Source organism: Haemorhous mexicanus, chromosome 8 (genome assembly GCF_027477595.1).
Source record: "Haemorhous mexicanus isolate bHaeMex1 chromosome 8, bHaeMex1.pri, whole genome shotgun sequence".
NCBI lineage: Eukaryota > Metazoa > Chordata > Aves > Passeriformes > Fringillidae > Haemorhous > Haemorhous mexicanus.
The window spans coordinates 16,678,264-16,691,445 of NC_082348.1; the positions used below are offsets into that span (position 1 = coordinate 16,678,264).

At 38.5% G+C, this 13,182-nt stretch overlaps 1 protein-coding gene across 2 annotated transcripts in view; it reads left to right on the forward strand.

Moving 5' to 3' along the window:
- The first annotated feature begins 1,182 nt into the window (after positions 1-1,182).
- PSMD14 (proteasome 26S subunit, non-ATPase 14) overlaps positions 1,183-13,182 on the forward strand; it is a 46,579-nt gene continuing 34,579 nt past the window's right edge. The window contains exons 1-4 of one of the 2 annotated variants that reach the window (XM_059852945.1): positions 1,183-1,316; positions 4,559-4,608; positions 6,175-6,262; positions 9,106-9,157. In XM_059852945.1, the coding sequence (XP_059708928.1) occupies positions 9,110-9,157 (48 nt within the window). In that variant the 5' untranslated portion in view covers positions 1,183-1,316; positions 4,559-4,608; positions 6,175-6,262; positions 9,106-9,109. Of the gene's footprint in view, positions 1,317-4,558; positions 4,609-6,139; positions 6,263-9,105; positions 9,158-13,182 lie in introns of those variants that run through there. The other variant, XM_059852947.1, reaches the window with a different exon arrangement.

Sequence of the window (13,182 nt, forward strand, 5' to 3'; positions counted from 1 at the left end):
AGGTCTTACTCTTTGTTTCTGAGTCATTTGGCTGTGAGTGCACCAATAAATTACACTAATAGGTTTTGCATTAGTAATGTAGAAAGAAATTACTGACCCACAATTTAAACCACATTTTAAATCTTTAGCTTTTTAAGAATCTTTTGGAAATTTTGACTCTTGAGATTCCCTCAGCCTACCCCAAAAACCAAATGGAAAATTATTTTGCTTTTCAAAAACATTGCCCCTCTTAAAGAGCAGAATACCATATAATGGTGATTCCCTTCCTCTTTCTTGGTAATAATTTTAAACTTCATGTTATAAAAAACTAAGATTTCTGTGTCTGCTGCAGTGTTGTGGAAGTAGTGACTATAGCTGTCTGAGGTTATTCCCATGTAATTTACAACTTAGTACCTTTTCACCTGCTTCATGTAGTTGGTCTGTGAGCAGAAAATGCTGATCATCTTCTAATATTACTTTCTTGGTCTTTAAAGAAGCTTTCAAATAAACCATGATGCTCTTCTTGGTCATTCATGGCAGAAACTCTGTATAGAGTCATAATAAATTGCTTGTATAGGTTCTTAAGCTGTCCCAATACTTTCTAAAATACTTGCAGTATTTCAGTATCTACATAAAAATCAACTTCTAGGAATTTTTATTTTGTTAGCCATAATAAGTTCACAAGGGGTACTGAGATCTCTAACTTGCTCATGGGCTGTCTGGTAATGTACTCCTTCGGCTTTGTGTTTTCCTCTTTTAATTTACAGCTCCAGGGTTAACATAAGGGTAATAGAAATTCCAATTTGCTTCTCTGTTTGCACCAGAAAAGTTTGCACCATTCATCAGCATGCATGCTTTAATGTGAGTATGTCTCTATTGTTTTGCCACAATACCCATGCTCTTCCATTTCTGCTTGTGCTGGTTTTACACATATGGCCACTCATATTTCTCTTCTCCAAATCCTTCTATTTTCTTTAACACTGTTTTTGAGAGGAGTGCACGTGATACAGTTCCTATTACAGCAATCATTCTTTTATTGATTTGATGACTCAGTTGTTGGTTCTGCCATCCTATCGTGTCGTTGTTTCAGTACTGGTGACATTCGGCTGCAAAGGGACAAAGTTAACCCGCAGCACTTTACAGCAGAGCAGCTTATTACGTCCCACTTCGGCCCCTTCCACTCGGAGGCCGCGCCCCTCCGCAGCTCTCCCCTCTCAGAAGCTCCTCCCCGCCGGCCGCGGGGCCGGAAGCCGCTGCCGGGTGCCCTGTGAACCGGGAAGGGCTCGGTTTGAATGAGATCCGGCTGATTCACCGCGGCCCGGGCGGCTCCGGCCCAGGTGAGGGCCAGGCCGCCTCCGCGCCAGGGTGCTGAGGGGCCCCGCGGCGGCCTCTGCGCGGCGGCGGCGGGAACGCGGCCCGGGGAGTCGGCCCGAGCGCCGGGCAGGCCGCGGGCGGTGCGGACGGGACGGGACGGGACGGGACAGGGCGGGTCTGGCGGGCGGCACCGGCCCAGACGGGGGAGCTCGCTGGGCCCCTGGCCTTTCCGCTGGGAAGTCCGAGCGCTTCGGGGCAGCGGGGGCAGCTGCGAACGGGCTGGGGAGAGGCGGCGAGAGGGGCCGGGGAGCGGCGCAGGGCGGGGGCCCAGCCGCTGGAGCCGGACGGGCCTCAGCGCCGCACGGGCCCCAGGGCCCGGACGCCTCCGCCCGGCCCTCTGCGGCCGCCCTTGTTCGGCAGCGCCCGGCGCGGGTTCGTGCTGCGGGCAGCAGCCGTGCTCTGTGCCCTGTCAGAGGCACCTCCCGGACGGCAGCGCAGCTGCTCTCGGAGTGTAACAATGGCCCGATCCCCGGCAGTGCAGCTGAAGTCAGAGGGGCACGGGGGGGGATGTGGAGGCAAAGCACTGGCTGGGATATGTGAAGGGGAAGGAATCAGAATTAAGTAGAGAAGAACTGATAATCAAAAATTATCAGCGCTATTTCTAGTATGCAGCTGACTTAAGTAATGTTTCTGTAACAAATTTGTGTCATATAGTTGGATACTTGTAAACAGTCTGCTGGCGTCATGTCTTAAAGTTGCAGTTGTTTTCGGTATGCTGTGGAAAAACAGAAAGCCAACAGGGACTGAGATTTACTTTTTAAAAATAAGTTTTATGTAAATGTATCTCAAAGCTATATAGAACTGAAATGGTACTAGGCAAGCTGAAAAGTCTGACAAATTTGTGTTCATCTAAAAGCAGTCAGCCCTGGGAGTCCAGGGTGTCCTGTATGCCTCAGGTGGGGAGTAAACTTGGAAGAAGATTCTGTGGAGCTGAGCATTCACTGGTTTGTGACCATACTGAGACAATGAAAAATATCTGTTTGTGAAGAAATTCAGAAATTGGCTAGCATATAAATTGCTTCTGAATCACTTAGTGTGACTTTGAATGGCAGGGTTTAGCCTGTAGCTTAATGGGAAATGTTGTGTTCCATCATCTGTTGTAATATTTGTTTGAAAACTATGATTTAGAACATTATAAGTTAGAGAATACTTTAAAAATAGTATTAAATAATATCAGTATATAAATTAGTTTGTAAATAATACCAGTATGTAAATTAGTTTGTCAACTTTCTTGGAAGTGATTCACTCCTGACAAAAACTATGGAGTGTAAACTAATTGAACCTATAAGTACCTTGTAACATCTAGGATGATGGGAAAGGGCTGGTGTTAAGGACACTTTGAGTAATAGAGAACTAGTATGATGAGTACTTGCTGGTCTACTGCATAGTTCCACAATAGTTGTGTGTCTGCTTGCCTTTCTGCAGATTTCAGAGAAGGCCATTACTTCATGTGCTGCATAAAATTGAAATTAATTCTGACAGTTTCTGTGGTGGTGCAGCTTTTTAATGAATCTTTGCTTATCTGTAAGTGAATGTACTTCAGTAGCTTTAAAGCAGTCTGTTTGAATCTGTGTTACTGAAGTAACTCCAGCTCAGCAATGAATGTAGTAGAATTAGGTTTGCTGTACCTCTGGAAGTCAGAAAGCAGAATCTGGGAAACTGGCCTGCAAACTACTTAGTCCAGCTCGGGTCTGTTGAGATTCAGGTCTGGGTTTACAGAACTGAGCACGTTATGGGAGCAAAGCAAGAGTCGTGTAACTCTGGACTTGCACTACTGAGACTGCATTCATGCATGACATGATTAAACTCTAGCTTTAATGAACAGATTACTTAGGATTGATGGTAACATGTATATTTTTTTCTTCTTTTCATACAAAATGTATAGGAAGATAGACTAGGCTACCCTCTCCCCCACCTTTTCACATGTGAAGTCTCTGTTCAGGTTTGATGACTTTAACTGCAGTGAGGTTTTTTCTTGGTGAAGTAATGTTTTTCTGCAGTGTACACTTTCTCAGCTGATTTACTTCTCTAGCTGTTTATCATCCCTAGTGAAGCTGAAATGGTTGCAGTTGCACCAAAAACTGCAACCATTGAGCCACTTCTGAGCACAGTCAATAAAATTGTTGATCTATTGCTGCGTGTAACTCCTCAACAGGAGATGGGGAGGGAGGTGCTTGAACAAAGCTTGTTATGTAGTCTCAGGTGGAGAAACTGAGTTACCGAAGATGAAATGATTTGCATCAAATCTCTCAGTGTACAAATTGCCAAGTAAATTGCTGTCACCTGTGTGTAGCCTGATACTCCCTCCACTAATAGGGCAGTTTAGTAGCCATTGTTTTCTGTGTATGTCAAAGCTGATTTTGATATTTATTTCTCTACTAACTCAAAAGTTGCCAAACCAGGAGAACCATCTCTCATTGAGGGATCACATCGTGGAGTGTTACTGCTAGATAAAAATAGTGCACTGTAGTGTGAAACTCATGTGTCTCATGCAAGGAGATAGAGTAATTTAAGACTGTTTCAAGTTGATTTCAAAATACATGCTGCAACATGCCAAGTATAAACACAGTAGCTATTGGTTTATACCTATATGTGCATACACATTTGTACATGATCCTTTTAAATAACTTCATCCCTATGCTACCTAAGAAAAAATGTTTTCATTATTAAAAGTCAGAATTTAAGTGACTAGAAAATACCAGTGAACAACTGAGTGGTGAACCAGAGCTCTCCAAAATGGGCAACTCTTTCCAATTATTACAGTTACCTAACAGTAGTATTAGGAGCAAATCTTAGACATGGGTTTTAAGATTTCTGTTTTCAGATCAGTTTTGAGATGCTCTGTGTATACTCTCACTGCATTATTAATATTAACTATTTTTCCCTTTTGAGGTAAGGACAATTAAATAAAAATTGCAGTAATGGAAGTTTGGCTTTTCAAATAACATCCAATGACCAGGCTTATTTTATGATGTTTCCAACCGAGGACATACATACACAGAGAAGCTATTTAATTCTCTTTTTAAGCCATTAGTGATTGTATTGATTTCAGTGATGAGTTCATATCATCCAAATCCTGCAATGCACCAAAATGCAAGTTTATTATGATAATTGTCCTTCTGTATTTTTTATGAATACAGAACTATTTGATACATTTACTTCCTTAAAGTTATGCTTTAAACAGACTGTTAACTCTTCCTTGCAGACAGAAGAAAACAATCAAAATACCTTTTGCCAACTTAGGAAGGAAAAGAGGTGAGATTTACTGTGAACTGTTTGTTTACTTTTCTGGCTTTTATTTATATGTATATATAATGTAAGTGTGTGTGTGAGAATATAGGGTAAAAACCAACAGAAGTTGCTAATCAGCCCAGCTTTTTGCACTTTGTAGCAGAGGTAAGATTCTCAGCTTCTTTTGTGTCTCACTGGGGAACAAACCAAGATACAGAGATTTGTTTCTTTCATATCTTTGTAGTAAGTGGGGAAGGGAATGCAAGACCACTGGGTGGTCAGGTTTCTAAAGCTGAATAACTCAGGCCTAGATGAAGAAATAGCTGCAGTTCTGTTGCAGCCTGTGCTACTGGCTCTTGTGGTCTCTCCTGGATCATTTCCTTCTGCAGAACTGGCAGGAGGATAGTAACTTTGCATTCAACTTGTCAGTGATTTCCACCCCAGCCTGCCAGCACTGAGAAACTCTGACTTGCTCTGTCTCTTCCAACTTTCTGGGAAGGTGAACACATCCTCCTTTGCTCTTGTACTACTTTGAGATAAGCTTCAAAAGGGTCTCTGTTAAATTGCCTCAGTTACTAAAATCAAAACAAAACCCCCCCACCCAAACAAAAACCTAAAACAAACCCCCGAAACCCACAGACATTCTCTGAGCAGCTTTAGCTTAAAGAATGATTTGACAGAAATGTCTTTTGGAGCCTGTATTAGTGTTACAAGCAATCAGCTTTTCCAAGACCTCTTTTTCTGTTATGCCAAGACAGCTATTTCTGGGATGCAGCATGAAGCCTCTCAGAGAAGTGAACGGGGTTAAACCCAGCGTTTTTGATAGCCTCTCAGTTTGCTGCAGGACTGCACAAATGGCTGTCCTGGCAGTACTGAGAAAGCAGCATCAAGTTGGTGAGCAGCAGCAGCTTCCTCATTGCTCCTTATGTTAACACTGACATTGAAAAAAAGTCTATCAAATCACAGCCATAGATCATTTCACAGATCTGTTTCAAAACACTGCTCTATGAATGATTGAGTGGAGGTAATTAATGGGTAGTGTTCTCAGAGAGGAGGATAACATGAATTTCAACTCCTAAATTGAATGTGAAGCAGCCTTTCTCTACCTGAATTCAGGCAAACCTGAAGATCTTTGTCACTTTTCCAATCACACCAACCACTCTTGCAGAAATAAACAGGAAGGCTTTTTGTACCCACAGACTGCTCTTACCCTTGGTGTTTAGGGCATCTTAGCTATAGCAAGAGCTTTTAAAATAATAAAAAAAGACCATGGTTTCAGTTTCTAACAGCATTTAAAATGATCAATTAGCTTTAAGTTGCTTAAATGAATTATTAAAATATTTTGAGAATTTAATATTAAAAAATGTTGAGAAAATTGGAAGTTTCTTGCAGTATTATGGATACTTGAGTGAGAGATGGCATGTACCACTTCAAGGAATTGTGTGGTAAAAGGGAAAAAAAAAGCCCAGTAAACATTCTTTGTGCCTTGTCCTTTTTCAGCTTATCAATGTCACATTTCTTTTTTACATGTGCCACGGTTTCTAAATTTTACTAGGTTTCTGCCTTTCTCCTTTCTATTTCCTTCTGCAGGAAAGAGACCTACTGGTGTGATCTTTACAGTCAAAAAGTGGGAGCTGCTGCCGAATTTGTTCTGTGAGCACTTCTTGCTGAGCACCAGGTTAGAAATGTATAGTTGTTTTATTTGTAAAGGCTAAAGTTAGCTTCATCAATGTCTAAAAATTTCTCTTAAGCTGTTCTAAGGTTTACAAAAGCATTGTTTGAGAAATGGAATTTATGGCTGAAATAATATTTAGATGTATTAATAAAAATTAAAATCTGGTTTGGTGAATGTGTTTCATTAACTTAAATTTTTCAGATGTTTATGCATCTCAGTAAACAAACATGTTTAGGTCTGTATAGACTATAGCCTACTAGAGCATATTCAGTTGCAAATAGGCAAGTAAAGCATTAGCTGCCAAAACTCTAACCAGAATCATGTCGTGGAGCTAGTGAAATAATTTGCAGTGCATCTAGAACTGTGTTTTGGAGATTTTCTATCTGTGCTGCTGTCTTGAAAATCTGAATATCTCAGTTCAGTGACTGTTCTGTGATAAATGTTAGGTGTCTGTAATACAGTGAGATTTTGTTGTAAAGTTATGCTGATAAATAGTCAGTTTATTTAACACTTTAGTCTAATCCAACTCTGATATGGCAAAATATATGGCTTTTATAAAAGATGTACTATACTGTTCGGTTAGAAACTGGAATAAACTGTGTAAATGAAATATTAATTAGTACAAGCTATTGCTTTTTACTTCTCTTATAGGATTTGTTATTTATTTATTATTTCTTAAATATACATAGGTAATGTACCTCATCAGTTTATGGAAGTTGCTGTAGTTGTCAGAACTACCAGTTTTAGGGTTACCAGTGTAGAGACTAAAAGTTTCTTAAAATAAATGAACAACCATGATGGATTAAAATAATAGTTTTAGGAGCTTAAATATACTTCTCAGTTACTCTTCAGCCCTCTTTAGTCACAGAAGATGAATCATTGTGGGTTTCAATGGAGGAGTATCTACCACAGAGGGGTAACATGAACTGTAGTTGGCGTTAATTTGTGGTAACATTGTGACTGTTTTATTGAAGCCATTTCACATACGCTTACATAATATCTTTAAACAGCAACTTGACCTTTCCAAGGAAATCCTCCAACTTGATTTGGAATTTATTGTAGTTCAGGATAGAAAAGAATATACACTGTGTGCAGCTTTTGCCTCTAAAAAAGAAGCTTGGTGTCAATGACTTAGTGAAGAAGTGAAGCATAACCACTGACCCTTTAATAAACTCATTTTTTATTTATATGGTGCCAATGGAGCTTTAAGAAAGTACTTACTGCTAGGTGAAGCTGCACTTGTTGGATTTGCAGGTTCTACAAAATCAAGAGAGTGAATCATATTAAACTAATAACCTGATAGTTCACTGAACTGGGAAAGTGAATTTAGCAGGTTATTTCTGATCAATGTATCTTGGCTACTGTTAAGAAGTTATTAAAGTAGGAAGTAAAATGCTGCTTCTTTATGTTTTTAGAAGCTTAAACTATTTTTTTTAACCTTATACTGAAATAAAACTTGTTAGTCTAGCAAATATCAGAAGAAATTATGAAAATGATGGTGACATTCACCTTCAGCATGAAGATTTTTTCATGTACAAAGCAAATATATTTTTCAAGTTCTTTGGCATAATTATTTCAGAAGAAGGCTATTAAATAAGTATTATTAGTGTAATCTGAAATAATGTATATAATTCTCTTATGTGTAATGTGACATCTGCTTGAACGATGAATGTATTTTGTTCTCAATTGCTTTCAAAGCCTGAACAGGCTTTGTTGTGTTGTATTAAAACTTGTCCAGTTAAGACCATAATTTTTGATGCTGTGCTTTGTATCTTCTGTTACACAAATAAAATAAGCCAGTAAAATTTTCTGATTTCTGTAGGCCTTGGAAATTGCTTGATTTGATGAAAACAGATGTTTAAAAATTAATATTCAGTAGGCCTTTTTTAAATTTTATGGATAAGTTTGTTGTATCGAGCTAAGAAGTTGAAAAAGCCAAGTAAGTGAGGTAAAGTTCTGTTAAAGCTGGGGCAGAACCTGTACCTAGGTATCCACCATGAAATTGTAGATGTCTTTTCAACAACAGAAAGTGAAGAAACTGTAAAGAAAGAAACAGCAGTGTAATTTTTTTGGTTGGGCACCTTAGCAGCCTTTATTCCCGGGGAGCACCCCCTTGAAACGTACAAGATACAAAAACTGATGCTTTTTATTTTTTTTTAAGGAAGACATTTCATTGATTGGAATAATCTTGCACTAAAACAATGGCACATGCAAGACTGGGAATGTATTAAATGACTGTACTGTCACTAGTCTTCTAACTATATACACATTAAATGTTTACTTTACAGTATTTCTTTTAGTATAATGAGTTCATTAAAAAAAAGCTTTTGATGCTAATTCAGAGATCCATAATCTGCTTGGTGTCTTTCACATGTAGTTTTGATGATAACTGACAAGCTGTAAGTTAATTAGCGCGGAACTTACTAATGAGGATGCTAAAATCCTTACTTTAAGATTTTTATTGATGATTCCTGAGCAAACGAAAGTAAATTCAATTGTGTATCTAATAAGTTTTAGGAACTTTCTGGCTGTAGGTACTGATCATAAGTAACAAAAATCCCCAATTAATTGACTGATGGGAAAGTTTTGAGAAGTTTGACAAGAGTATTCATCTTCAGAAATGGGGATAACCCAAAACCAAAGCAATAAAGCAAAGTCTGTTAATTAGCATGGAAGACAGCTTCTTGAATTAATATGTGGTGTTAATTAACAGGAAGTCTGATGTTGTGTTGTAATTACCACCAATATTTTTGACATACTGAGTGACTGAAGGTGAATTATATAGATAACAATTTAGTAAACATTTCGAGCTTGGGAACATTTTTCCTTTGTTTCTGTTTTTCTAGAAATATGGATAGACTTCTGCGACTGGGAGGAGGTATGCCTGGGCTGGGACAGGTTAGTATATAGCTTGTCAATCTTTTCTTTAAAATTAATACATTCTGGAGTATTTCTTCTATTATGCTATCATATTTTAAAACAGCATTGAAAAAACGTTATTCATAGTAATAATCTTTGACTCAAGAGATTTCATGTGTGTATGCATATCTTTGTTACAACCTGGCTTTTTTTTTTGTGAATGAGTACATGTGTTGGCACTAAGTTTACGGAATGTTTATAAACCTTTCTTTTTGTGTCTGAGCATTTTAAAATTTGTATTGAAAATCGTTGGAAACACATAACACATTTTTTTAAAAAACACTTTCCGATAATACGGAATTTCAGAACATGAAGAGTATTTATTCTAAATAGCCAAGCACATCCACTGCTCTTTCATAAACTACATATTTCAGTTCTTGGATCACATTGTGAATGGGGCATTATAAGATACTGAAGTACATGTAAATTTCAAGAGGTAATTTGAATTGAGTTTGTCACTTGTGGGTAGTTGTAGCTACCTGTATGTGTGTTTTATTGTGTCTCCTCTTCTTGATTGTTCTCACTTCTGTAACTACTCACAGCAAGAAGGCCCCCCTGGCAGCTGTCCTGTTCCAGTGAGAGACCTAATCACATTGTATGGCTTCTCCTACCTTTACAGCAAGTCATAGTGCTTTTTTCCTTGATCAACTGTCATGACCAGCAGTCTTCAAAAATAAAATCAAGTTGATCTTGTTACATTGTGCTGATTGCTGTAGATACAGGGGAAAAAATAATTAGGAACTTCTTTGTTTGAGATCTGTAGGAAGAATTATTTCCTTAAGGAGTGGGCTCCAGTGTAATTTCCTTTGTAGTCCTTTCCTTTGGTTGGCTGCAGTAGCTGGCCTTTCTCTGTTTCCTCATCTGCCTCCTGGTCTCTTTCTAAGTTGAGAATCCAGATTCTTGGTTCTGGAGGACTCATTTCTGTATGTCTTGGGCTTCAGGATGTGTGTCCAGGGTTTCTTCTGGGCTGGTTGAAATTGCTAGACCCAAAGCTTCTTTTGGTTGTATATAGTGTGTTTGTGTCCAGTATAACTACAGGAGTAGTTTAATACTGAAGCATTTGGTGAAATATTCTAGGCTGATCTACAGACTCTAGATGTTTTGCCAAATAAGCTGTAACTTTTGGTGCATAATTTTTTCCCCCTTTTTATAGCTAAAATTCTATTCACGTTCTCTTAGTGAATCTTCAAGCCGCCCTCAGTTATTTTTAGTTTCACTTTCTTAAACAGTTATTTCTCTTGTTCCTCTGAGCTGCCAGCCTGCTTCATGACTCTTCATTTTTTTAACATCTGTGCAGTCTAATCTCTCAAGCTTTCACTTCTTAGTCCTCTCTGAACTTGACGCTTATCAAAGCTGTTTTTCAAATTTACTGTTAACTCTCTGCTGTTTTCTGAATTTTTCATCTTTAACTTGAAGCTTGATAGAAAATTGTGGCAGACAATAGAACATAACATTCGGAGGAAGCTTGCTGAACTCCTCTGGTAGCTTTGGCCTGCAAAGCTGCTCTGTGTTTGTTTAAATATGGAATTGTCTCTTAAACGAGTTGATGAGTATATGTTAGATTGAAAAAAAGGCATAAAACTGAATTGCTCTTTACTCAAGTTGCTGCTTGCACTGGATGTCTTGACTACATTTGCAATCTTTTGGTTTATTGAATCAGCAGGAAGGCTTTTCAAATAGAATATTTTTATGTCCTTAAAATAATGTGTTTCAAAGGACCTTGAAAGGTCACTTACATTCTGAGTATCTATTGATGATAATTGAGATTGAGAGAAAATCCGGAGTGAATCAGGTATCTTTGAGATAGAAGAGAGGAGGAAGGTATTTCTTGGGTATATTTTGTAACGCTAGAAAGCAAAGTTATTACCATTTGTTTGCACTAGAGTGTTTTAAGCAACAGAACTTTTTGTTCTTATCGTTGTGTCACAGTTGTTCTAAAGGTTGAACATAGTAAAAACATCTGACTGAGCCATTCTTGCCAGCATAAGAATCATCTGTATATGTAGTCTGGTAGAAAAAGAGGCATTTTCAAAGTAATTTTATCACATAGTTTGGAGATTGCTTTTTCTTGTGGCTTGGGGTCTGCTTAGCAAGAGGAATGCATCACATGAAGTCTGCTGTCTGTTTGATTTGCTTTGTAACTGATGTTAAAGTGCTGGCAGATGCTTGGTGAGCACAGTTTCTGTTTGATCTCTGCCAAGGCATTCTTTCTCAGTGACCTGCTTGAGTTTCTTCAGCAGCAGTTACTTGGCTCTTTCCCCTTGGCAAAATTACCTCTTCTGGTTATTGTCTCATTTAGGTTTTCTTGGGCTTCTTAATTTCCAAACTCAGGTATGTCGTCCCAAATGCACTTTAAATTCATGTGTTTACAATATGCTTTTCAAGTCTTTTGGTGTAGTGTATTACACTTGAGAACTGCTGTCACTGAATTTGTAGTTCTCTTTCCTTACTTCTTGCTCCTTCAGGCTGCTCTTTGAGTGGTTGATTGGCCCTCAGGTGTCCAGAGGTGGTCAGTGCTAAATCCCATCTACCTTAAGCCTGTCTTCAAACGGCTAATAAACAAATCTTTAAGGAAGTAATCTTAAACTGATACTTCAACAATAAACTTTCAGTGACATGTGGCTTAGAAATCTTGAAGCGTTTCTTCTCTTTTAATCATAGGTGGGCAAAGGGCTGTCTTAGTAGGGCAGGAGGTGGACAAGAGAAGAGAAGGGAAGAGAATCTTAACAACTTTTGGCATCGCATAAGCCATTCACAGTATTTTCTGACAGTGTGCTTGGTCATTAATTGTGTGTTCTCTTTATGGCAGGGTACCTGTGTTTAGTTTTGAACTTGATGCCAGAAGTATGATCTCCTTTGGAGCACTGCTTCATGCAGAAATTGTCTTACATGACTGGTGTTGTACCTGGTCCATAAGTTTGTTTTGTCTTGAATTTATGTTCTTGTGATAAATGCATAACATGAGTGAATAAATGAATGAATGAAGCCTTTTAGAAAAGATGTAAAAGATTGAAAGGGTTGTGATGTCTCAAAGAAAATCTTATGACTTCAATTTTGCTCCTGTAGTTCATGGGATTTAAGATTTTGGCAATGCCCTTGTTCTTCTTCACTTACATAGTCTCTCTCTCCTTCTGCCCCTTGTCATGTTGGGTTTTTGTACTTATCTTCTCTTTCCTGAATCATTCTTTTCTGTTTGGCCCTCTGGAATACTGCCTACCTCACTAGTGGTTTAGTACTTTGATTTGCATTGTACATTTGCTGCAGACAAATGAACAGGTTTGTGGGGTACGTAAAAGCATTCTGCTTATGTAGCAGGCAGGAATTTGGAGCAACACTTCTCTTCATTTTGTATGCTGAACTATTGTTTGCTGGTGAAATCAATTCCACATATGCCTCTATTAGGCAATCCCACTGCAAAGGGTGGGAGCAAATTAAGTGCATTTGTAGCCAAGCTTTTCTCTCCATCACTTACAGACTAGTAATTCAAGTTAAGCAAGTTCTTGTCCACATTAGCACATGCTGTTTTTCTGAATCCAGATGTGATAGAAAGCAGTGAAATAATGACACTTTTGAAAGAGGCTTTTAAAGTAATTTTTCATTACTTGCTAGATTTTTGAAAATATTCATTTACACTGCTCTGTTAGTGCAGACAACTGCTCTAGTACAATAAATGAAAAATAAAAGTGATTCTGTATTTTTGAATTAACGTATTTGATGACAGAGGGGAAGGGGAAAAATTCCAATGGGAAGTGAGGGGGAGACAGAGAACTGACCTGTGTCTTGTAAGGAGTGTTTACACCTTGACTTGAAATATAGAAAAAGAAGTGCGGATAGCTATTTTATTTGAATCATGGACTTGCCAATTAGCCATCAAGTGCTTCCATCTGTGAAATAGTTGATCAGATGGGTTAGCTGGGATGTTTCCAGATTAGGGCATTGTAAATGGCACTTGAAAACTGTCACTTTGATTAGGAGGTTTCAAATATTGCACTGCTTGGTGCTGT